This window comes from Clinocottus analis, unplaced genomic scaffold (genome assembly GCF_023055335.1).
Source record: "Clinocottus analis isolate CAN_PGR_092001 unplaced genomic scaffold, fCliAna1.0.p SCAF_30, whole genome shotgun sequence".
Lineage (NCBI taxonomy): Eukaryota > Metazoa > Chordata > Actinopteri > Perciformes > Cottidae > Clinocottus > Clinocottus analis.
This window is the reverse complement of record NW_027176043.1, coordinates 782,187-809,702: the sequence shown is the minus strand read 5'-3', so window position 1 is coordinate 809,702 and position 27,516 is coordinate 782,187. Positions and strand designations below refer to the sequence as shown.

Below are 27,516 nucleotides of genomic sequence, written 5' to 3'. Positions count from 1 at the left end.
ATGAAGCGATCTCAAGTTAGAGGCTATTGTCTGGACAGAAAGATGTCAAAGGGTGTTATTGTAACCTTGTTTGTCTTAAATTTAAAATATACTGTTACTGTGTATTGTGCATTCTATGAAACACTGAGTCCTATTCAGGGTTTGAACATAATTGTTGTGCAGTATGGGGCTATATTTGTGTTTAGATCAGCCACCACACTGTATTGTATAGACTTGAGAACCCAGGTCCAGTGCCGCCGCTGCTGGACTTTGGTTCTCCAGTTGGGCTTCTGTGTGATAAATACTGAGGACCCGCTTTTCTTTTCTTACACACCTTCACATACATATGCCGTTACACACCTTCACACACACATGGTGTGTTGAGTGTGGCCTCCATCGTGTATCTCATTCCCTTTTTAAATAATCGCAGCCCCATTACCATTGTGGAGTCTTGTATTGCATAACCACTCATGTGACTGTGCCATCTCTCTCTCTCTCTCTCTCTCTCTCTCTCTCTCTCTCTCTCTCTCTCTCTCTCTCTCTCTCTCTCTCTCTTTTTTTCTCTCTCTCTCTCTCTCTCTCTCTCTCTCTCTCTGATCTGGTCGTCCTTTTATAGTTTTAAAGAGCAGTTTATGTGATTATTGTGTACATGTGTCTTGTGATAATAACCGGTTGCCACAGTCATAAATGTGGAACAGTATTTTAACTATGGACATTGTGAGTAAACACTTTTGAGACTTCACAGTTTAGTTATTGTTACCTGATCCTAGGGTGGTTTCCTGTTATTATGTATCTATGTTAGTAATACTATTAATAATTGTATTAATGTTAATACATATTTTTTGATACCTGCTCATGACCAAATCCGCTCCTGCCAGATCCCAACACTGTAATTCTCCTAAGGTTAAACTTTCACAACTACTGCCCTCTATACAAATGACTGTCTGGAATAGATCTACTCAGCCATGTCTCATATTCTTGCCCATATTCTAAGCATAACTATTTTAAGCAGAACACAACCAATACAAGATATATTGTGGACGTCTGCAGGAGCTTCCACACATCCTGTTAGCGAAAGGTCCTGGATTGGGTTATACTTTTTTAGATAACATAAGTGTAATAATAGACTTGTGTTTGTGTGTGTGTGTGTGTGTGTGTGTGTGTGTGTGTGTGTGTGTGTGTGCGTGTGTGTGTGTGTGTGTGTGTGTGTGTGTGTGTGTGTGTGTGTGTGTAACAAAGACAATGGAGAAGGAGGCTTGGAAGATGTCTAAATTAAGAGATTACACGAAATACTGATGTTCATTTAGTAAATGACGGTCCATTTAGAGTTTGCTTTTGGTTGAACTTAACTCCACCCTCTTGTGGTCACTTCTGGTTGCAAAATGGAAAAGATGGCAACTACCAATAAACAAAGATGGTGACAGCAAATATGATGAACTTACAAACTAAATCACACAACCCAGTGGCAACGTCACAGTGACTCCGCCCACTTCTGATAGACTACTCATTCAATACTTTTATTTCATTCTTTTTTTTAAACAGTATGTTGTGATTTATTGCTGACAACTTGAATGATATTGAAAACATTTCTCCTACTAATACTGCATGTTAGTATTGAATAGTTCTAAATACCCTTATTTTTTTGATAACACTGTCATTGTACATGATAGTAATGCTATCATGTATATTACAATTTGATACTTAATTCTTAAAAACTTTGTGTGTCTATCCAATTGTGTCTTAAAAAATCAGATTATCTGAGAGGGATTAGGGCAGAATGTGAAGTAAACAAGCAAAAAAAAAAGTACAGGGCGGTAGAGCGGGTCATCCTCTAATTAGAAGATCCAGTCCATATGTCAAAGTATCCTTGGGCAATAAAATGGAGCCAAATTGCTTGTGAAGGCTGTACCATCAGTGTGTCAATGTTTAGATCAAGAAGTGCCGATGGCACTTTGTATGGCGGCCTATGCCATGTGTGAGGGAATGTGAGAATGTTGTACAGCGTTTTGAGTAGTCAGAAAACCTGAAAGGAGTTTTATAAATACAAGTCCATTGGCCATCCATGACCAAAAAATCGAAACAGTGTATAGAATTTGTATGGAATTTATGTATTCTATCTGTATTTCCTTTTTTTGTTTTTCTAATTTTATGCAACAATCCTGTAAATAACAAGTTACAGACAATGCACCCACCACCGGAGTTACCCGATGCATTCAGATTCAGGAGAGGAAGACAAGCTAGTGTGGGAGATGTAGGCGCACTGCAGGGAAGAGGACGAGACAGTGCAGATAATTGATGTGGAAAGTAGAGGGCTTGACTTGTTGGACATAATAATGTTGGGAGACTAGACCTGTGTAACTTGATAAAGAACAGATTGGATCTGTTCATTAAGTAAGAGTTGAGTTCTCTGAGTGACTTTTTTTTCTAAATTACAGTGATGTAACAAAACCTTATCTAACATAGTCTAGGCACCAAGTAAGTCTGATGCTTTGGATAGATGTGTTCAGGCTACTGACTGTCAAAAATTGCAACAAAAAAAAGAAAGGCGCCCTAATTCCGAGGATCTGAATAAAGGTGCACAATGTTGATATCAGTACTCTTATCCATCTTGCAATTGTTACTGGTGATTATCATATAATAACTTGGCATTGATCTGGATGTAATAATTGGTCTTTTATAGTGAACATAGCCTACTGGAATCATTTTACAGCACATTGGTGTGTATGGCTCTGATGCACGTGATAACTATGTTAATAATAATGATACTCCTGACACTGGTGAAGGTTGGTGTGTGGTGAGACAATATGATTCTATCAACATGAGGTGATGCACTAAAAAAACTATTCACCGGACATGAGGGTGAAGTGATTAGCTAACCGTGTTGCTTCTGCTGCTGCTGCATGTGGTGTCGAGTCTGTGTTGATGATGATGAATCAACCTGCAATCAGAACACTGCGGTAGACAATAATCTAGGCCAGCGGTCCACAACCGTTTTTGCACCATGGACCGGTTTTGTGTAAGACAATATTTTCACAGAGCGGCCTTCATGGTGTAATATGACGTAATAAATATGATGTAATAAATATGATGCAATAAATATGACGATACGATCGGCATAAAGTGTATACAAATACAACTCACCATTATTCCTAATTACTGGGAGCCCTCTGCTACAAGCCGGTCCCATCTCGGGGTGATGGGAGACAACGACACCTGACGTGTGGTCTGTATGTCCATTCTACTCCGTAACTTAAACCATTAGTCCAGTCTACTCCGTAACTCAAACATTTATGTCCAGTCTACTCTATAACTTAACTCTTCAGTCCAGTCTACTCCATAACTTAAACCCACTTAACTAAGACAGGATATTGAAGATGGAGATAGGTACTTCTTTTTTTGCGATCTCAGGATATTTCGCCTTCAATTTAATCCAGAACACCTGCAGAGTGGAAATATCTTTTTAAGTTAAACTTTTTGGGGTAATGTATCACGGGACCTTGTTCAGACTCAAAGACGGATGTATGCGGCCATTTTTCAAAATAAAGCATCTTTTCAACCTTGATTTTTTTCTGTCAATATTTTTTCCATTCCTTCTGAGCGGCCCGGTACCAAGGGAGCCACGGAACTGTACCAGGCCTCGGCCCGGTGGTTGGGGACCAATGATCTAGGCCACGGATGATATAGGATGGTTAAAGCAATAGGGGGCAGATTCATCCTTTGGCAGAGGTAATATAAGTTATCGACAGATCAGAGACATGCCAGCTCCTAATGATTCTCTTTATGTCTTGATTCAACAGACAACTGTTAGCTCGTAATGATTCTCTTTATGTCTTGATTCAACGGACAACAATCTTGATAATCTTGAGCCTGACTGTTATGATGACACCGTTATGGCACTCTGCTGTAATGAACATATGTAATCGCCTTGTCCATGCTGCTGTTGTGTGTGGTGTTGAGTCTGTAGGTGTTGCAGATGATATATTGACCTGCAATCAGAATGAAACGGTAAGGCAAGGCAAGACAAGTGTATTTGTATAGCACATTTTAACAGCAAGGCCAGTCAAAGTGCTTCACATAAAACAATTAAAGTATCAACATATAATGCAGAAGAAAACAAGATTTAAAAACAATTAAGAAAACATTAAAACAGTCAAAAAATAAAATGCAGTAGTGAGATGCAGATTGATCGATATCCTTGAATCCTGTTCAATTAAAGGCTACGGCAAATAGAAATTCATCTTTAGAGGAGCGCAGGGTCTCAGCAGACCTGCAGCTTTCAGGAACCTTGTCCCAGATACAGCAGAAGAGCTGAATGCTGCTTCTTCATGTTTAGTTATGACTCTTGGAACAGAAAGTAGACTAGTCCCAGACGACCTGAGGGGTCAGGATGGTTCATAAGGTAGCAGCAGATCACGAACGTATTTAGGCTCTAACCCATTCAGTGCTTTATAAACCAGCAGCAGGATTTTAAAATCAACCCTTTGTTGGACAGGAAGCCAGTGCAAAGACCTCAGTACAGGAGTGATGTGATCAACTTTTCTGGTCTTAATGAGGACTTGGGCTGCAGCGTTCTGTATCAGCTGCAGCTTTCTGATTGACTTTTTCACATAGGCCTGTGAACACACCGTTACAGGCGTCAAGTTAACTGAAGATAAATGCATGGACAAGTTTCTCCAGATCCTGTTGAGACATGAGTCCTCTAACCCTTAATACATTCTTCAGGTGACAGTAGGCTGACGTTGTAATTGTCTTGATGTGGCTGTTCAGGGTGAAGTCTGAATCCATAACTACATTTAGATGTGTGGATGGTTTGAGGTTTTTAACATCAGTGATTGAAGCTGAGCACATACTTTCAATTGTTCATCTTTGGGACCAAAAACAATTTCTTCTGTTTTATCTTTATTTATTTGAAGAAAATTCTGGCAAATCCAGTTGTTGATTTCATCAATGAATTTAGCCAGCCCTTTTATGGGATTATAGTCCCCCCGTGATATAGTTATGTAGATTTGTGTGTTGTCGCATAATTATGATAACACACTTTGTTGTTTTTCATAATTGGATCCAGTGGAAGCATGTAGATGTTGAACAGAAGAGGCCCCAGTATTGAACCTTGGAGAACACCACGTCATCCAAGTCAGCTCTAATGTGTAATTAGCTACGGACACAAAGTATTGTCGGTCCTTCAAGTAGAATTCGAACCAGTTAAGTCGACAATAATCCAGGCCATGGTCAGTATGGTGAGTGAATCAGTAAGGGGCACTGATTCGCCCTCGACTGGTGGATAGAATTCATGGACATGTAACAAACTTGCCAGATTTGAACTGTGTCAGCCTCTTGATTGTATATTCTGTAGCACTTATCAGTGATAGACTGCCTGGTGTAATTGAGGCTTTAAAGGATTCACCATCAGGTAGTGTTTTGAATGTCGTGTTGAGAATACCCTCCCGAGCTAGCAATGTACTGGCAGTTTTAAATTCAGGTGATGTATACAATGTAGATTTGTATATGGAAAAAATTGTGGTTTCAAACACGTCCACAAAGTATTCACTAAATTTGAGAAATATTTGGATGCAACATTTGCCGTCATAGCTTCATCATATAGGCCTGCAGGGTTTTCAGAGACATGATGCCCCACACCAACCTATCTTCTGATGCGCTTATTATTTGTAGAAGTTATATTTATTTTATTTGTCATGCTATTACTGATATTTTTAGCATTATTTTATATTCACAACTAGTATTATTTGTATTAGTAATTTCTCCATTCATATTATAGATGTTTCCTATTATTGTTGTCGCTGTCTCTCTCTCTCAGTCTCTCTCTGTCCCTCTCTTTCTTTTCAATCCAGGCAGATGGCTGCCCACCCAGAGCCAGATCTTGCCGAAGGAATGTTGGTTCTCTGTAAATTACAGAGAATGCTTTAGACCTGCTTTATATGGTTTGCTTTAGACCTGCTTTATCTATAATTTGACGCTCTAAAAAATACTTTGGAAATTAAATTAAATTGGGTTATACCTCCACATTGGGCACAATTATTTGAAAGAAAACCAGACATTTTTTTTGTTCCAAAGTATATCAGTTATTATTCTGTCGAAGCCTCCTTTCCTGCACCCTGGCATAAGCTGTCCCCAGGAGGCTGAGGAGTGTGATACCTCGATAGTTTGAGCACACTCTTCGGCCCTCCTTTTTAAAAATGAGAACCACCACACCGGTCTGCCATTCCATGGGCGCTGTTCCCGATCCCCAGCGACATTGAAGAGGCGTGTCAGCCAAGACAGCCCAACAATGTCCAGCGCCTTTGGCATCTCATTTATTCAGTCTGTCAAGAACACCTGCTGCCTACGGGTTTGAAGATATGGAGAAAAGTTATTTTCCCATCAAGTTCAACGCAAGAGAAAATTAGTACTACACCTTTTTATTACGCGTATGATGAGATGAGTGACAACAAGAAAAATACTTTTATGAAGTGTTATGATACAGTCCAAAGAAAATTCTTTAATTTTCAAGGAGAGATTCTGCGCGACTGCAATCATGATGCGGAAGTGTTACACGTGGCTGATTGCAAGACTTTTCTTAAATGCGATCCAGTTGCATTCACCATTCTGGCATCTAGCTGTATGGTGGGAATTCAAAACAATTCTTTTTTTCTAACAGACACTGTGTCTCTTACGTATGAAGGTACAGAAGCCACACCAATTAGGAAATATTCAGATGTGTCTATGCAGCAGCTTGAATATGTGCTCATACACAAAACACTTTTATCAATCGTTTACTTAATCATCCTGGTTAACAGCTATGTTGACAGCAGCTACAAACACATGTGTCAAATGCCATGTTCAGTCTTATTTCATCTTGACACCAAAGTCTCCTACGGGAAGCTACATTGTGTGTTCAATGAAAAATAGACACCAAGTAAACATAATATGGGTGGCAGGTTGAAGTGATGTGGGATTGTAAATGGACATCATTAACAATATCCAAACGTTTATGGCCGGTTATGGTCGACTGCAGGGTCTCTTTGATGGTCTTGAATGCCCTATAAGCTTCATCACAATGTTGAAAATTATGAAAAAATTGGATACTAGGACTTCTTTTCATACAAGAAAACAGGACCCTGTTGGCCCACTGCACTTTATCCTGAGGGATCTTGATTCTAATGATTATTTGAGGTTTGTAAAGTGTACTGTGCTCCGACCAAAAGTCTTGTTCCACCCTATAAATTCCTCCCGAAGGCTGTGGCATCATTGCGTGACTAGGTGTGAATAATTATATAGTGCTGATGGGCAGGTGGGCACAAGAGGACACTGTTGGCTCTATTTTTGTGAACCCAGCGGCTTGGCCTCACACATTTTGACATGAACATGCAAAGGCCACTGCCATACACAAATCATATAAATATAGAAAACTTGGAAGTAAAAAAAACTAACACAGAGAAACAAACCATGTGATGTGACAACATGTGACATCTTCCTGATTAGAGAGGACACTTTTAGAAATTGTAAGTCTTTCCATGCGCATATTAATGTCCCTGCAGCAACAATCGTGGAACATTAAAGCAGCAAAACCAAAAATGGACAGAGGATACAGGCCTGAAGATTTAGCTTCTGAAATTATCAATTAGTTCACACAGTGTCTCTTTTAATTAATGGCACTATGTGCTTAAGTCAGACTACTGCCCGATGGAAAATGAAGCTGTCTGTTGTAAAGCAGCAGTGGACATAAGCTCTGCTATGCTCTTTGCTCTATGAATTGCATTGTCTAAAATATGAACATAAAGTTCACACATGTAATTCAATTTTAAAGTTTCACTTAGACCACGTCATACACACCTGCGGAAACAGCTGATCATTTTGATACTGGGGTTGACTGGATCAGACACTGTCTTGGCACAAAGTAGGGAATTTCTCCATTTTTTTTAACCAATTTGTGTTTATTGTTGCAGATTTTGATGCTTTAGGTCCTGATCTTTCAAAAAAGGTGCACTATTAGTCTATGGGTTGTTGTTACAGCACCAAACAATCATTTTTTAAAGACTCTGGGAGCTCTGGAGGAGTCCTTTTTGATACACCTTGCTCATACTCACGCTGGATATTCATAGTTTTGATCAAAATATCTTTTAAAAGTGATTTTGCTGAAAAAAATACATATAAATAAACCAAAAGTACTGGAATTAATTTGGGGTTCATACGAGGACTAAAACATAGGTAGAAAGAGGTCAAGACCCCTTTGGGGTCTATGGTTTCGACTGGACAGTACATACAAGGAGTATGTGATGTGAGACTTCCAGATTTAAAGTCAAACCCAATATAGGGAGCGAGCACATGGTTGGGAGAGACGTGCTTTGGGTGGGAGAAACATGGAGAGAAACAAACTGGTGGGGGGAGATGTATTGGGAGTGTATTGAAACCATCCTGTCTGTTCCCCCTTATTTAGAATCAAAAACTGTTTGTTTACCAGGAATGTTTACACAAAGAAGGATTTTTTTAGATTAGAGGAGACAATCAACAACACAACAGTCCAATAGATATTAAGTTAAGTGTAAGACCAAGTGATCAGACAAACAGATGTTTATCTAAAGTCTATGTTAAAGTGACATGTGTATTTAAATATGAAGTATGAACGGATGTGCACAGGACCGGTAAGTAGTAGTCCAGGGTCAGTCAGCGGGGGATCCGGGCTCTGTTGATGAGCCCGACTTCTGACTAGAAAAAACTGTTAGTGTGGCATGAGGTCTTGGTCCTGATGGAGCGCAGCCTCCTGCCAGAGGGAAGAGACTAAACAGGTTACGTCCAGGGAGAGAGGGTTCAGCTACAATTGTAGTGTAACACTTTACTTTGATTGTTATTTGAAGACAGAAAAAAGGATATGTATGCAGTGGGGCAACTGCTGCATGAAGCACAAGTCACATGTGACAAGTTTTGATAGTTGACGCTATTTATTTAGATGAAAATATAAAATACTCGTAAGAATGCAACATTTCCCATTACATTGTCCTTGGAACTGTGCGTAAGTACATTGATAGCAGTGTTTTGGGCCACTATAGGGACAGCACAATAAACTATAAAATACAAGAGTAACACTTTATCACATCTAGCAGACACAGAGCAACATTAGCAATTATTTGGAGTTGTGTGTCGATTTATGAAATTCCAACATTCCCTGTTCTTTTAGCTCTGTTTTGGTCTCCAGCAACTCCTGGAAACAAAATCTTTCACAATGTCTGTGTGCAGTTTGGCACCGTGTGTGTTGTTGTTTTTTTAGCTTTCTTACTGAAAACAGCTGCCTGCTGCCGCTAGAAATGAGTTTGATGACAGCCACGAGGCTGAAGCACTGTAACACTATTCAACATAAAACCAAAAGCTAAAAGGTGCTAAAAAGCTCTGTAGAGTTGAGGGAAGCTGCAGAGTTGGTGGGTTTGTCACAACTTTGGCTTTCCCCTTACACACACAGTCATATGAGCCTTTTCAGGCCAACATACAAATATTTGTGGCCCAATCATAATCTGTGGGCAAGACTACACATTTTTCTCAGATCAAGTTTTGCGGTAAGCTGCAGAAATACTTCACTGCCACCCCATCACCTACCCCCCCTTTTTCTTATGATGTCTTCGAGGCTGCACCCAGAGCTGGCTGTGGGTAGAAGTAGGTCAGACAGGAGCATACTGCAGTGGTTTGCATGCCATAGGAGCCGATGTTCTGCTGCTCTGCTTGTTTGTTTGCTGCAGAAAAAAACATGGACAGATAGGTAGTTAGATGTTAGATACGTCGACATATGTTGAGATAGAAGGAGCACAGGAAAAATAGAGCAGCACGGAAGAGATCGCCTTTCATACGTCAGCACAGAATGTTGAGAAGAAAAAAAAGAAAACAAACCAAGGGCATTCGCTGGCCCTGTTCTCCTGTCCGCCTGGAGCTCATTGCGGTGCGGTGCAGTGCAGTGCGATGCTGCAGCAGTGGTGGAGCTCCGCCTCCCCTGCCGCCTCCCAACTCCATGAGGTAGCAGTTTCTCACTGCTGCCTCATGAGCAGTGATGTCATCTTCAGTTTATTATTTGCCACTAACAGTTCCATTGGCGTGACAATCAAATGACTAATCCGCCTGTTTTATTACTCAGCGCTTTCCTGCTGTGCAACACGGGCATACTTGTGTCTTGTCTTCTGTTCCTGTAAACAGATATTGCAAACCTGAGGCCTGACACCGTTTTGGTGAAAGGAAGTCATTCTCCTGGGAATAGTATACCCAGGAGAATTAGAACATGCCTCGGTGGATATTTGCTAAGAATATAAATGACTGTCAGGGTCACTGCAATTGTTTTGTTTGTGGGGTAACATCTAAGACAACAGAAATAATAAGCCAAATCAAGGTTAAATTGATTTAAATGAAGTGCCACTAAAAAGACCTGGTACTGGACTGTTTAAGTCACAGTTACATAACTGGAAAACTGTTCGATGACTGATGGGCATTCTGTTCTCCAGCAGAACCTTGACGACTGAAATACTGCAATCATGCCGTCTTGAACTCAGCAAGGAAGTTTAGCCCATGTGGTCTGGGCAGTCATTTAAAAAAACTGTAACGCTTTCATTTTAAGTCCCTTTAATAAGCGTACCTTCCCTTTTTTTAAAAAAAAGTTAGTATTTCCTTCCAGCTTGTTGGGAAATGCACACATAAGCATCTTTATAAAATGCAACGAATGCTGGAAAGCCAGAGAGCTGTGAGTGGAATCTTAACTGCAGCATTGCACCTCAGATTAGCTTGATAGAAGAGGAGTGATGCAACATTCTCCTGCCAGCTGCCCCCAAGGTTAACTGCATTCAACTGAAGCATTTGCATGAACAGTACATCAGAATGCTTGCAAGGCTTTTAGGCGATAAATTGCAGAAATGAAACCGTTTACTTTCTTGTCTCTGATTGCTTTATAACTACCTCTGTTACCACTTGGCACCTTCACATTACACTTACATTTCACTTTAAAGTACTGGTATCTGCTGTCTGTGCACTTTATTTTTGTATTCTATTGTAGATTCAACTGTAAATATTCACACTCCCATTTCTTGCACTGTTTATTGTTTAATATTGTTTAATATGATGCACCACCTGCCATGACAAATTCCTGCGTGTGAAAACATCATGGCAATAAATGGTTCTGGTTCTGATTCTAGGGGTTATGTCTCTTCTCAGTGACCTTTATATTTTGAAGACCAGCACCCATCCTGTCAGTCAATGATCCGCTGTGGTCCTGTTGGTCTGTACTTGTGGCATGGTTGCAGTCCAACACACTTTCCTGAGCTTCCATTAGAGTAGTTTGGCTTCTCAAACCCGATAGAGACAATGTCTGCTCAACAGCCACAATAAAATAGAATGTTTCGTGGATCTTAAGTCATCTGATTTCTAAACTCTAAAGCTGTACTAGTAAATCATTTAATTTCAAATTATTATATTAATTTATTTTGTCTTCATTAAACCTGGATGTATCATTTAGAAGATATCAACCTAAATTAATCCACTCCTCCAATACATATTAATACTCACATTCCTCCAAAGACTAGCAGCCATCTTTGACTCAAGTCTATTATTAATAAACCAAAAAGCCTTATTCTTATTCTTTCTGGTCTTTCTAGATATATCCGAAACAATGTATGTACTGCGCTTTGTCATGACTAAATAAACAAACAAACAAAGGTATTGTTAGATATAGTTACTCATGGCCTCCAATATCACCTTTGAGAATATTTCTTCAAAACTCAGAATAGTTTGCATATCCATACTTAATACAGAATATCTCCTCAAAGGCTATTAAAATAATTTCAAAAAGGTATAGTATACAGGAAACACTTGTGAGCTTAGTTAAGAGTTGATTAAGTGAAGGAAAATATTTTTTATTATTCTTTTCGTAGACAAGTTTAGGGAAATCTCTAAAAGGGAGTATCAATGATATTTATTTCACATTATATCACTCATGGTGTTCAATACATCCACAGACAGCAGTAATATACACAAAATCAACCAAAATCATGCTTTTGTGCGCTCAAATCATTATAAAATATTAGCAGATTAACTCTTCTTTTTCATTCTTCTGTCCCTATCTCGGCCATTCTCAGGTCGTGTTCAGTCCAAGTCTCCTCCTTTTAGTCTTTTCGAGCCGATGGAAGACTGACAGCTCAAAATGTGTCAAGTACCACATTTGGTGACCCGTAGTATTAGACAATCCAACAAAACCACGGCAAAGGAACCCTGCATAGTGCACACACAAGACATCACAGGCACAGCTGCACACCTTGGCAGGGAGAGGCTCAGACCAGCACTCCCAGTCAAGCAGCAACAACAGCGCTGCTTGTCTATGATTAAATATGACTGTAAATGTAAAAAAACAACTAGCATTTCACTCACCAGATGCACATAACCCTCTGTAAGAAAGGGGTCATCAGTAAATCCTGAGATTCTAGGTTTGAGATTCTAGCTTCACTGACAAATCACAGCGCATGTTAATGGTCACGTCGGCTCTGTGACGAATCACAACGTCCATAATGCTAGCAAATATTAACGCTAGCTAGCTGACCAACAGCATGTTGTTTAATGCTCTAGCATAGAGAAACAAAAGGTGAAATATGATTGGATGAGCTATACTTAACCAGTTGTCAAGCAAGCCGTGCTTCTGGCCTGAGCTGAGGAACAGACAAGACAGGAGCCGGTGCAATGAGAAAATAAACTAATAGAGAAGAAAAAAATTATAATACATCTAGTGTATTTGTGAAAAACAATTACATTATGAAATAGATATAACTTAGTGATTCTGTTAAGGCCAGCAGTGAAGGCTCAGCAGGCCCTGATGGCCGCCACTGCATTCTGTATACAATGCAAGTTTATTTATGCCAAGGGAAATGACTATGCAGCAGTTGCAATACCAAATTGAAAGAGTACAAATACAAAGAATATATGAATATATATTGAATGACATTTCAGTAGTCTATAACAAACTCAATTAATTTCACAGTGTTATTCTTTTTAATCACAGGCAAGTCCTGCATTACTGTACAGTGAAAGGGAGTGTAGACAATGCTGACATAAAGTATTGATTAAAACAAAAGATTTAAGGTGTTCGTAGATCAGTAGCAGGAGCCGTTGGGGTACCTGAAGATATCCAAGCATAATTGACAGGGCAGCATTTGCAATATGAGGAACACATAGTGATAGTGTGTGTGTGTGTGTGTGTGTGTGTGTGTGTGTGTGTGTGTGTGTGTGTGTGTGTGTGTGTGTGTGTGTGTGTGTGTGTGTGTCAGGGTTAGGGTTAGGGTTGTGTGTGTGCGGATACCACACACACACAACCCTAACCTTAACCCTGCAGTCCAAAGAGAAACAGGCCGTCACAGTCCATCCTCCCAGAGGAGAGGATGTTCTTGTATGGTGAAAAATGACAAATTACTTGTTGTAAATTTGACTGCAAGAAAGGACCATCATTATGTAACACTGGAAAACAGTAACGGTTATTAAATAAAGTGACAATAACAGAGAATAACCAGTAAAACAATTAGCAGATTCATTCATGTACAGATACCATGGACATGACACACAGCAGCTTTCAGGTGCCACCTTTTAATATTGAGGCGCAATTCACTTTCCTGTTTTAGTTTGAAGTCTACCACCAGACACTTGAGCATTCCGAGCACTGACTTTCAGTGCTTAGGGCGCCACACTGACAAAACCAGCAGAATTCAGTGCACTATAGTACCCGGATGGCGCACTGCAAACGGTCAAAAAATGTAGTGTAAAACGATAGACACTACTTGCCCTAAACGGGCGCCATCTTGGCTACATAGCGGAAGAGGTAGAGCCCTTTCGCCAGCTTTTCATTTATTTATTTATATGCTCCTGCCGCATGGGGTGGAGAAAGCGGTACACAAGGGACAAAAAGAGGGCAAAAAGTGTGTTCATTTTGTCAGTTTTAGTTTCGCGGGTATCACAAGCAGATTTGCGTCCGTCACTTTCGGCAAGTGGTTAATGTAGGTGTTCCATTTGATACAGCGCTTATCAGCGACGGAGTGCACTACAGATGTTAGTGCACTGTATTGCAGTGCACTGTATTGCAGTGTACGTTGTAAAGTGTTCGGTAATAGACACAGTCCATGTATCTCATGTCCTCTGTTTCCCTGCACTTCCTGCCCCTGTGATTGTCTGCCATGTCCTTGATTGTTTCCTCCTCACCTGCACCTTCCCCGTATTTTTAAAGCCTGTCTGTGTCCTGCCCCAGTGTGGGATCATTTGTTTAAGTTTGTGGTTTGAATTCCTGCTTATCGCTGCCTTGATCGCTGTTTGGATCCCTGTTGTGAGTTCAGCTTGAGGATCAAGCTACTGTTGCACTTTGCGTCACCTTTGTGTCCTCTCTCTCAGAAGCCACCCTGTGACACTTGATGTCTTGTTTTTTCTCTTTTGCTCTTGTGTTTTTTGTGAAATGTTTATTTTTATGTTGTTATAGTTTATGAAATTAAACAATAAAGGAAGAGAGGGCAGATGAGATAGTTAAGACATTCATGTTGATGTGCAACACCCCTTTATTTGTGTTTTTCCCACAGGACTACACCATCACCATGTACTTCCAGCAGTCCTGGAGAGACAAGCGCCTCTCCTACACAGGCATTCCTCTAAATCTCACTTTGGATAACCGGGTGGCAGACCAGCTCTGGGTCCCTGACACCTACTTCATTAATGACAAGAAGTCTTTTGTACACGGGGTGACGGTCAAGAACCGGATGATTAGACTGCACCCTGATGGAACTGTGCTGTACGGTCTCAGGTAAGAGCTGTTTCTACTCTTTACTTTTTGTTTGATTACATCATTTTTATGTGGTATTTGGTAGATGAGAAAAGTAAGCAGTTTAAACGGTCAACGCTGCAGGTAGTGGCATTGATGCTATTACTTTTATTTCACATTATTTTGAACTGTAGATGCAAATAAGAATCCAGGTCCCTGCTCTGGGCAAACAAGTCCGTTGTTGGTCCAAAATGGTGTTCAATGTGTCAAACTACTTTTTGCCTGGCTCCACTGCTTGACTTTTGGGATTTTCCCATAATCTTTTTACATTTTTTCCCCCTGCGACTGTATTGCCAAGTTTTGCAATAAACATTCCTCCTTGCAATATTCCGAAGGGACTCTGTGATGCTGCTAAATATATCCATATCTGGTTATGTGGACCTGTTTTTTATTGCAAACTATTGCACCACTAACAGAGCTTCATTAACTCTGTGACAGATACATTGCATTTTATATACCTGCTTGACAATACAAGCCTCCCACTGGTTTACCATAGAACACATTCAACATAAAGCAACATGGCATTTGTGGTGTGCATTAGCATCAGACGCATCTCCTCAGCGCTGTCAGTGCTAAAGAAAGCATTTCAGCATTTTGCAATTGGAGAAAACGCTCTGGCTTGTTTGTGTTTTCTTTTAACCAATCACAATCTTCTCAGGCGGTGCTTAGCACAGAATGCAGAGACAGTAACCTCGCAAAATGCTAACACGCAGATAGAGGAAGGGAAGTGAGTGCCATGTGAAATAAGTGACATCGGCTCATGTTTATTTGACCAAGATGAATCCAGGTCTTTGAATATGTGGACTCAACATTCACTGGCCTCGCACTGCTTTCATCCATCTAATTTTTCTGTGACCAGACATCAGACAGCCAGCAGTATGGTTAATCTGGGTAGTGGAGTAGCCTCAGGTCCTAGCTGGGTTAGCTTAGCTTCCATTGTGGCTCTCCTCCCTGGGGCAGTTTGGTGGCGTTCGGTCTGGCTGGTTGGTCGTTCGTGGGCGCAGGTCGTCTCAAAGTCTGCTGCACTTATCGACACGCTTTCTTTTTAGTTGTTGAGCAATGTATTCTATCATATGCCATTAGTGCTCCAGTAATCAACACGAAAAAACTATTGTATAACAAAATTCATGGGAGCAACCTCCGCTGTTGCCATAATGAATAATAAGCACATCTTGCAGCGCTTAGCCCATCCTTAGAGCAGCACCCTGTTTGGGAAGCGCTGCAAAAGGGAGCGCTTCACTTTGTCATGATAAATTGTCTCTAATTACAGTCAGCAAAGTTTAAACTAAGTATTGTGTAATTATTGGTAAATGAAGGGAAAAAATACTTTCTTTCAAGCAATATATTTCAGAACTTTTTAATGTTTACTGATTCCATAAATTTTTACTTTACCTTTAAAAGCTGTTTGGCTTTTCCATAGAGTGGCAATATGTGAGCAACTCTTAATTAGAACATGAGTTTTCAGTTAGTAGCAGCTGATTAGCATGGAGAACATTCCTTAAATACGTTCCTTTCAGTATTGCTCTGTCTGTATCTCTGGAGTGTCTTTGAGGGAGAAGCCGCTGGTAAATCATTTATGAAGCCTCTCCTGGTGCAGTGTACACAGGGCCGTGCCCTCTGCAGCAGAGCAGTTACAATGAAGTGAGCGGTGTGGAGTTAACTGAGGAAACTCTGGGCCGGCCACTGTCAATAATTCAGGCTGAGTTCAAAGCCATCCTGTGTTTGAGAGAAAGCGGAATGATGACTTGACAGTTGGCTGAAATACTTTTTGTGGCAAAGCTGCACATTTTAAAAAGGTGCAGCATACATCAAGGCCTGTCATCCAGGACCAGCATCACATTGCAGTGTTCATATTGTCACTGACCACTAAACCCTTATATACTGCTCATATGACTTCATATTATGGCTGGGGTCAATTTTGACCCAGACCAAGAACTCCCTCATAGTAAGTATCTATACCAAATGTTTAACATACGGATCTATTTATAATGTACACATAGCCTGTGTCTCATCAATACATGTATGATTAATCCTTAATAAATGTTGCAGGGAAAGTGTATGTTTTTTGTATTTGTTTTTAAAGAAAAACATGTACTATCACACATTATCCTGTCATGTTTTGCACAAGACGTAAAAACATGAAAGCCATAATGATCAAAATGCCTGTTGCACACTAAATATTGCTGCCATGTCAGTTACGGAAATGGCAGCTCAGGTATCTTATTATAAAAGTACCTGAGCTGCCAGTCCAGAGGGTGCCTTGTCACAGAGACAAGATCTGCTCCTGCAAAAAATGTAGGGGTTCATAAGATTCTAATCTTTATAATTAAGGAAAATGGTGGTTTTAGGGAATCGGGAAACTGTTTGTGTGAATATTGTTATGAACTCTGCTACCACTGTCCCTTGACAGCTTCAAGATTCCCTTTAACCACCATTTTCCTTGATTTGACCCACACTGGTAGATCTCAAATCCATCTCAATTGATGTGGGTTGAATTCGACCCAAAACAGCCTCAGTGTAGAAAAATGAAAAAGTATAACCTTTAAAATATATTTCATTTTTGTGTATTTTGGTCACTATAGGAAAAGTCATACAATTCCAGGCTGAACTAATGACTTTAGTGTAATTTTACTGCTGTCAAATGTAAAAACATGGTAAAATTAAACCCTAACGATATTAAGTTCTCTCATCACTTTGTACAATTCAAAAGACTATCAGAATATCATGTTTTCCGATACGTGATCCCGGTTGTGTTATGTCATCTGATGACAAAAAAACCTTTGCCTAAACTTTTGTTCTGTTTGAGACATAAGGTATTTCTATAATTCAAATACAATATGATGTAAACTCAACACACACATGAATTTAAGAAGGTGTATTTATTGTAATTCAATTATTTAAACACACATTGGCAGGAGAGCGAGGAGTCACAGAAAAAGTGGAAGGAAATATATTTAGAGGGTGAGTGTGATTTAGTTTTAATTGAAGACTTAATTTTTTGATGTTTTGTCATTTTAGCCTCTTCTGTATTTTCAGTTTGTAATGTGAATCATACTTTCAACTTCATTCTCATGTATTACATCTTGATAGGTTGTATACTAATGTCCATTAACATGGTGTTAAAGCTACTGTTATCCAGTTTTGCTCTCCAAAAATAAAATGCTCATATATAGATGAGAGGAATCAGGGAATTAAGCTCAGTGTTGGTCTGTATTTCTTTTTATTCTTCATTTTTGTCGGTGTTGGTGTGTGTCGGTGTGTGTGTGTGTGTGTGTGTGTGTGTGTGTGTGTGTGTATGTGTGTGTGTGTGTGTGTGTGTGTGTGTGTGTGTGTGCGTCTTTATTATTTTACCTCGAAAAAGGCACAAAGTATAGATGAGGGCAGATTTATACGTATGTGTGTATGCCTGTATGTGGGTTTCAGGCTGAAAAAAAAGACAAAATTATTTATTAACTATTAATAAAATGTGTGGTGTCATGTTTGTAAAAACAGTGAAGGATGACCAGAGGGAGTGGTGTTCTGTTGTATTGTAAATGTCTGTATTTTTAAAACCCTGCATATCGCCATGTTTGGAACTAGGTAGGGCTTTGACTATGAGTCAGTATTGGCTTGCTGACGTCCTCAAGCCATGACTCTTATTTGGCATTTCAAGTTGTTATATAGTTGAGACAGCATCTTGTTGTTTTATGACGAATCATGTAAAGTGGCAACGCCGTTCCTTGAAACCTCAATCTTTTAATAACTTTTCATCGGTCAAAGGCCTTTACAATGTACTGACCAAATGTAAAGGCTTATCTGATGAATTCTTAAGGCGACTGAGGCTCATGGTAGACAAGGGTCCTCCTTCAATCAGAGGATCGGCAGTTCGATTTCCAGCTTCGCAAGTCCATGTCGATGTGCCCTTGGCAAGACGCTTAACCTCAAATTGCTCCCTCAGGGAATATGTGTGAATGTCAACGTCCTGATGGGCAGGTGGCACCTTGAATGGTCATTACATAACAAATCCATTCTACCAAAAATGTTGAAATAGTGGAACACCATATCCTTTCAAGGTTTCGTTATATTTGTTTTAACTTACGGGTCTAAGGGTCAGAGCAAACTTCTTTTCTTTTCTTATCTTTTTCAGAGTGGCCAATGACTGTAATGTCATTCAGAGTGAGTCTGTAGCACTATGGATGAGATGAGGAGGGACTGAAGTTAGCAAAGGATTCTGTAACATTAGGACATGGCATGACGTTAAATGCAGGTGGAATCTTTCTTTAAATGACGCTACAGCTCTATCATATAGACATTATTTGATAAATCAACCATCCAGAATTTGCATTCGATAATTTCCTTCCCCGCCCAAAAAAAAGCATCAGTCAGCTGTTGCCACTTTTAGGAGCATGTGGATACTTTTTGGTCTCCTCAGCATAATTTAAGGATATGCCTGCATGCATGTGACTTTGGGACTGACTGAATTTCTGGAAGATTAAAACAAGTAACATTTTGTTCAGTGCTGACTGAATGATTGCCATCATGGAACAGCTGAACAGCAACATCGGTCCTTCCTGACCTGACACACTATTTTTACTGGCCGTCCACACTCTGCACCTGCTTTATAATTCATCTAGTGCTTCCTAATGTGTTCAGTGTTTCTGGCCTTCCACACTCTCGGCACCTGGTTTATAATTCATATAGTGCTTCCTAATGCGTTCAGTGTTTCCAGGTAATAAAATAATGAATATTCATGTCTTGAGGGGCTTTTTACGTCTTAAAACTGTAAAAGCTGAGATAAGCGTGTAGCAGGACTGTCACAGAATGAAGAAGAATAATTAAGGAAGAGCATAACCACTATGTTTTGGCTTTCAAAGTCACACTTGTAATCCCTTTTCTCTCACCAGTAAAGCTTTGCTTGCACACTTACTTTACGACATAGTTTCCAATAAGTGACAATAAATATAAATTAAGCTTAAAATTCAATTCAGTTTATTTTTATAGTCCAAAATCACAAATACAGATTTGCCTCGGAGGGCTTTACAATTTGTCCCTCAGCAGTCTCTAGCAGCATATCTAGGGGCAAATATATGTATCGGTATAAAATGTCTGCAGCACTGAGCGCTGCACAGCCCTGATGAGCAGAAATCCAAACCACTGCCACATTCAACAACAGGACGGACTCCTGATTAGAGATGCACATGATACAGTACACATCAAGTTAATGTCCAACTACCTCTGTATGTCAAGTACAAATAAAACCTTTTACTGAAACATGATAGAGTGATTTAGAGTCATCCAGTCGTTTTAGAAAATCCTACTGATTGAGTGTCAAAGTGGTTTTGTATGTCTGGGTTGGATGTGTTGTACATTACCTCTCTGTGCTGCTGTAATTAAATGTACAAAAAGCAGTAGCATCACCAGTCTCTCAGTAATGATTACTAACAACGACACAGGCCTTGAGCAATAATCACTTTTTTGTTAATGCCTACATGTAATCTTGAAACATAAACATGTTTTGCACTGAGATACCAAGCAAATATGTAGAAAAACTGTATTTTTGCATTAATTAGCTTTGAGGTTTAACACATCCATGCAACACCATGAACAAAATGGTCTTTCTGCAGCGTTTAAGCTACAGTTGCCAGCCCAAGTTCATGGACATGAACTCTCTGTGCTCCTCCTGGCTCAACCGTCAATCAAACCTACATTTACCCACCTTCTTCTTCCTCTCCTTTGTTTGAAATACATACATGTTTTTTGTGACCCTAAAAAGACCTGTGCACGCTGCTGTCCCGGTCGACCAGTGGGCTGTACATCCAACATGAACATTAATCTTACCAATGCAGACTTATAAAACATTTGAATTCACATTTGAAGTCTAGTATTACGAGGGATTAGTATTGTTCGGATTGTATCAATACTCTAATCCATATTGTTTATTGTTTTCTTATATATTGTGAGAAAAAAAAATTCTGCACACTGACGTTGTGCTTGTTGGCCACGTGTTGTGATGAACTGCTGCTGTGTCCTCCCTTACATTTGTGACATTGAGAGTTCTCAGCATCTACTCAGTGAGTGAGGTTTGTGACTGGTGAGGCACCATGAGAGGAGCTTAAGTCACCATTAAGTTGGCCGCTTGCACATTGACTACTGGTTGTTTTTCAAATTTCACGTCAGCATTCTTTACACACACACACACAAAGGTACAGTACATATTTAATTCCACCTATTTATAGCGGCTCAGAGAGAGCGCATTTCCTCTGCACCCTCCGTGTGCTTTTGATTTGCCATCGCAGTTCATACTCATTCAATGCAAATAAAAATAGGCCATGAAGCCTAATGCAGGGTTTTGGGGGCATCCCTAATTGTTACATTGCATCTTTTTAAATGGAAAGGTTTCCATTTAAGAACATTTAGCTTTTGAAACATTTAGCTTTTGATTTTGAAAATATAAATAAATGCATACATAAATTGTTGATGTTAAATTCTAATTTCTTTGATTATCCATCCATTTTCAGCCGCTTATCCGGGGTGGCAGCAGGCCCAGCAGGCTGAGCCAGGCTTCTCTCTCACCCGCAACACTTTCCAGCTCATTCTGGGGGATCCCGAGGCGTTCCCTGGCCAGCTAGTCCGTTAATAACGCGTTAACTTCTCAATCCTTTAACGGCGTTAATTATTTGATCATGAGGTTGATTGAACATTAGTCGCCCATACGCAAAGCTCCTGACCCCGCGATGATACACTATGGCTGAGTACTTTAGGTCAGTTTCACTTCTGGATCTTTACTCTTCTCTCAAAGAGGAGAACGTTCCACACGTCACAAGATGTTCAGGTCACTTGTTCAAGACAACACAGACTGAACTTTTCTCACTGAGGAAGAAAAACTGAACTGAAAACATGAAAAACACTTATTGCTTTTGTATAAAGTTAATTGCAGGTCTTTAACATCTTTAAGGTAAGCAACAAACTGAACATGGACAAAATAAGGAGTGTCTTGTCCCTAACAGGGACCCTTACAACTGAACACACTGTTTATGTTGTTCCCTGATATTAAAAAAATAATAATTTCTTCTGGTGCCTCTTCAGAAAAGAAAAGAAAACTGATTTATAAACTATATATATATATGTATGTTAACTTGCTGTTGCTCCAGAGTGTCTGTTATATTGCTCTGCTAACATTTCTTTAAAATAAAAGCGTGCTATAGACTAGTTTTTACTTCATTATTGAATTTGGAGCGCATAATGCGATTCATCGCGAATAAATCGTAGAAAAATCATGGAAAATTACGCGATTAATCAGTTCCATTTTTTCAACTTTGCCCAGCCCTAATTTTATATGAAACTCAGCGGAAGTTCAATCAGGAAGACGCTTCACACTCATTCATTTACAAATCTCTCCTCTGATTGTGGGCGTTCACTTTTACATTAATCAACCAGATTCTGCCACATAGTTGCTATCCAAATGTTCAAATTGCTCTTCTCCGGTGTCAGTTGTCTCGCAGTAAGAACCGATGCAACCCTCCTCCACCCCCTTTACCTCTAGTCTTCATCCCATCACTGGATCTTTAGCCACTCCCTTCATCACCACCACCACCACCACCACCAGTGTCTCGACTCCAGGGGGGGATATTCTTGATCTAATCACAGGATCACTTCAGGGTCACGGGGGTGGAGCAGATGACAGCTGAAAATGAGCAAAGGCAGGGTTCACCTGCAGAGGACACCAGTTTATCGCTGTCACAGAGAGAAACACAACCACTCACACTCACACCTACAGGCAATTTAGAAGGAACTCGGTGGGAACCCCCGCCGGTTCGGGGGAGAACATGCAAATATACATCCATATATTTTAGTTCATCTTAGAGTTCTGATGTTTCCACAGAGTATATTGCAGAGCTCACACTGGTACAGTATGATTAACTCTCACAGTCTGTAGGTGTAGAGTAGGTAGTCCTTCGATTGGAGGACAGGAAGTTCCATCTCTAGCACAGCTAGTCAATATCGATGTGTCGTTAAGACACAACACCATCTCCTACGCTGCCAACAGTCTGGGGAGTAGGGTTGACATATTTAAATGTGTTCTGATGGGCACCTTGCATGGAGGCCCCTCCTATCCGTGTGTGAATGGGTGAATGACGTCATGTAGTGTTAAAGTGCTTTGAATGGTCAGAAAGACTAGAAAAGAGAGAAACAAGTCCAGTCCATTTACCAATTACAAAAGTAAGTAAGGCTGGATCCTTCAGGCATGGAACTGTCCCTCATCCACTGTGCTGCCAGACGTATTTGCAATGTTTGAATAATTGAATGTATGTTAACAAGAAAACAATTAGACTTCTCATCTATTTTCCCAATGGAATGTTGAATGCTTAAATGTTTTTTGTGGTTTGCTAGGTAGAAGTTTAGTTATTTTCTGTTTCCATCAAGTGATTATAATGAGTGACCTGTTCGCTATACAACAAACTCATAATCAGCTGAACGAGGCTGGAACTACACCCTGCTTCTGTGCCGCAATAAATATATTGGACCGACATACTCTTGTGAATAACTGTCAGTAGCTTTTATGTAAATTATTTTAAAACAAACACATTCCAAAAAAAAAAGGATTCAGGAGCAAAGATGAGTTTAAACATATGATACAGGAAGTTACATAATCCAGCTCTCCAGTAATGTACTTTAGTCAGGAGAGAATAAGGAGCTCAGGCATTTGGAAAAATGAAATACATGTAATAATAATTAGAAGTTAAACAAAATCCTTTAATAAAAAAAATATCGCTACTGCAACAAAATAGAACAATTAAATGTGGACTTTTAAATAGAAGATCTCTGTAATAAAACATATTAGTACATTATTTCATATAAAGTAATGATGAATCATTATGAGAGTCACAGCTCTGTTGAGCAGCAACCTTTCATATCCAAAGAGCCCTTTTGACCTATTTTCCACCAAATAATGTGTCTTGAGTCGTAAAAGCTATTTGATATCACAGCTTATAAAGTCTTATTTATAGTCATATTATATTTATACAAAACGCTTGTTGTATTGAAATTATAAAACAAGAATAAAGAATACATTATTGACATATTACTATTTTACCTGTTATAACAATATCAAATTCTTTCAAAGAGGAGAACAAAAGGTTAAAGCCTACATTGAGGTCGAGTAAACAACATGCAGGTATTGACCCTTCCCCATATCTGTGTCTCATGGGGTAGAGTGGTCGTCTTGTAAACACAAGGTAGCAGGTTCGATACCTGTCCTCCACACAGTTTGCATGTGGAAGTGTCCTTTGGGGAGACACTGAACCCCCAGTTGCTTCCCGGGCGCTTCACAGCAGCCCCCTGCTCCTAGAATGCTAAGGCAGAAGGTTAAATGCAATAACATATTATTTAAATAAAATAACTCTGAAATAAATAGGTCACACTACTACACTGTAAAAGCTGATGAGTAAAGTCAACTCAAATCGTTTAAGGAAATGATTGCCTTGAATCATTTAATTTAAATAACTCACATCCTTTCAGTGGAAAAAAAATGCTTAAATGGAGTACTCCAAGCTTAATTATTTAGTGTTAAGTATACTTGTAAATGCATGAATAGTACTAACTCCATTCTTTGTGTTGAACCTAAAACATTTTTATTTTTTAAACTTAATTAAATGTTTCTATGAACTCATATGAAATGAAATTAAAGAAGCAATATGATTTTTTGACCATAACATTACAGTTATTGCTGTGCTGTATACCAGTTCTACGGTATGAATTTTTCATGTACCGTCATACTGGTGCATAGACGTAACAACCGTTTACACCAGGGGTGGCAAACATACGGCCCGCGGGCCGGATCCGCCCGGCCAGGGGGTCCAGTCCAACAGGAGAAGATATATATATATATATATATATATATATATATATATATATATATATATATATATATATATATATATATATATATATATATATATACTGAAATTATTGTGTTAGAAGTCGTTAAACATGGATTACGTCATAAAAGTGACGTCACAAACGTGTCACAAAGCGAGGGAATCTGCAGAGGAGAACCCAGGCAGATAAACAGAGGGCTGACATCTGAATTTTTGGTCTTTATGTTTCTAGTTGATTGTTTAGAGACCTTAAAATAAAGTTTATCATCTAAAAACCTTCACCAATGATTTAAACATAGAGAAACATTGTCATTAATTATGCGTTATTATGCTGTGATTTTTCTGGTCCGGCCCAGGTGAGATCAAAATGGGCAGCATGTGGCCCCTTCACTAAAACGAGTTTGACACACCTGGTTTACACGATCCTCAGTACGTGTTCTAACGCACCTCAAACAGGACGGATTTGTTTTTACTAGCAGACTCACTGTCTCATGAGCTGCCACACAACCAGCAGCAGTAGTTGAGTTTGGAGACGTGATCCACTTCCTGAAAGTATATTTACTATATTTACTAGTTTGCTGCAGCAGGTGAGAAGTCGCTCTTCATCGCTCATCAGCAGCTTAATACTTTTCAGCAGATGCTGTGCGTTTGTTCTGGGAGAGTCTTTCAACATTAAATGTTTTGCTGTTTGATCATTTCTTGCCACACATCAAGCATACAGGTCAGCCAGCATCGTTGGCAGTGAAAGCAAATGAATACGTCCACGCAGTATTAAACTCTTTTTTTCTCTAACTTTTCTTTATATTTATTTATCCACAAGGTAGCCGGTTCATCCCCGGTCTCCCCATAGTTTGCATGTTGAAGTGTCCTTGAGCAAGACACTGAACCCCCAGTGCTTTACAGCAGCACACTGCTCCTTAACTACTAAGGATGGGTAAAATACAGAGAATAATTTATCCACTGTGGGATTAATAAAGGATTATTTTTAAAAAACTTATAAAAAAAAACAAAAAAAACCCAGCATCTCCCCTTGCGCCTCACCTATAATAACTCCGCGCCCCTCTAGTGGGACACACTCCACAGTTTGAGAACCATTGGCGTATAGAATCTGATGCATGTTTTTTTTTTTTTTTTAAATAAAATATTAATTCATTTTTAATGAGATAGATCATCTTTTGAAAGATTGTCTACTGTGCAAATAAAATGCTGTATAGACCCTCAACTAGTACTGATCCATCCTCATAGTGTAACTGTTACTATGGGTACTTAAAACAGCAGTAAAACCTGATATGTATATTTTCTCCTAGTGACCTTTACTAATTGACTACGTCAAAAACCTTCTACCAGTCTTGGACTCCATCCTGACTCAACTGCTTTATTAGCACCTCTTTACTAAATATAATTACTGTGTCTTTACTAACCAGTCCTAGACCTTCAAAGTAGCTGTTATTAAATCTCTCCTCAAGAAGCCCACTCTTGATCCAGAGGTGTTGGCTAAATATAGATCGATCTCTAACCTTCCCTTCCTCTCTAAGATCCTTGAGATGGTGCTGGTACTGCTTACTATTCTCTTAAGTAGCCTTTATGTAATATGGATTCTTGTTGTCTTTCTATTATGTTCATCATTCTGTACACATGACATATATCCTTGTTGCTCTACCGAAGGTTTCTTACTTCTTCCTAGTTAAATGTTTGTTTTTTTGGAGGGGGGGGGGGGGGGTGTCCTTGTCCCTTTGTGCGGTGTCCTGGGACAGAGGATGTCATGTGCACATACGGTAATGCCCTCTTAGGCTGATTTGTGATTTTGGCCTCTACAAAATGATTTTAATTGATTAGTATTTTGCTGGTGTTTCTGACCATAAGTAACCATGAGTAGCCACAGCTGTCAGTTGTGTTGGTGAGGGCAATCCGGAGCGCCACAGGGTCAAGTGTGAAGCTTTTCGTATGAGCGGTTCTCCAGAACCTTGAAGTTGCAAGAAACAATACCACCGGCCAAGCATCGGACTATTCTGATCTGGCATGTTTTCAATGGGCTGCACTAGTTCTTTCATGAAGTTTTCCCGCAACATGAGGGAATTAAAGTTGTTTTTCTCTCATGAAAACTTAAATGCTGGATGTGCATGTGTGCATGTATTAAACGAAGATGTCTCGTTGTGGAAGCAGTGTAGTGTTCTTACACTGTACACAGCAAGTTGTTGCTCATGATGGATTTTTCTTCAGATGTCAGGACTAAAAACCTTTTTTTTCTTGTAGGATCACCACGACAGCTGCCTGCATGATGGACCTGCGCAGATACCCACTAGATGAGCAGAACTGCACCTTGGAGATTGAGAGCTGTAAGTGACAAGCTGGTTTTATGTGTGTTGAGTGTGCATAGATGGTCATATTGGTCATATTCCTCTCCCAGCTCCCAGTCAGATAGTTCCCAGCCAACTTAGAGTTTTCCCCTCAGTTTCTGTTTCCTGATACCTGATAAACATGCTGATTCATTCATTTGCAGTGTGTCACCTTGAGATAATGCTTCTTTCACAAAATACATAAACCAATTGAAGTAAACAAAGGATTTTATTGTTTTGTTTAGGCCATGGCTTTCACTCTGTTTCTCAGACAGTAGTTGCTGGAACGTTCTTTTTTTTTCCTCCCCTTAGTTTATCAATTGTTTTAACTTTTACAAACATATTTTCAACAGAATAAACCCCGATTTTCAGTGATGGAATGTACTTAAGTGCATTTAGGCAATAAGTACAATTTTGAAGTGTGCGTGCTGTACTCAGCATCTACAGCGTATGCTACTTTATACTTCTACTCCACTGCATCTCAGAGGTAAATATTTCCATTAGAAATAACAAAAAAATATTTCAAAGCTTTAGTTAC

At 39.6% G+C, this 27,516-nt stretch overlaps 1 protein-coding gene across 1 annotated transcript in view; it reads left to right on the top strand.

Annotated features, from left to right (window-relative positions):
• The window catches only part of gabrb1 (gamma-aminobutyric acid type A receptor subunit beta1), a 54,157-nt gene that overhangs the window by 11,450 nt on the left and 15,191 nt on the right, over positions 1 to 27,516 (top strand). The window contains exons 4-5 of the mRNA XM_068595495.1: positions 14,547 to 14,767; positions 26,896 to 26,978. Of these exons, the coding sequence (XP_068451596.1) occupies positions 14,547 to 14,767; positions 26,896 to 26,978 (304 nt within the window). The remainder of the gene's footprint in view (positions 1 to 14,546; positions 14,768 to 26,895; positions 26,979 to 27,516) is intronic.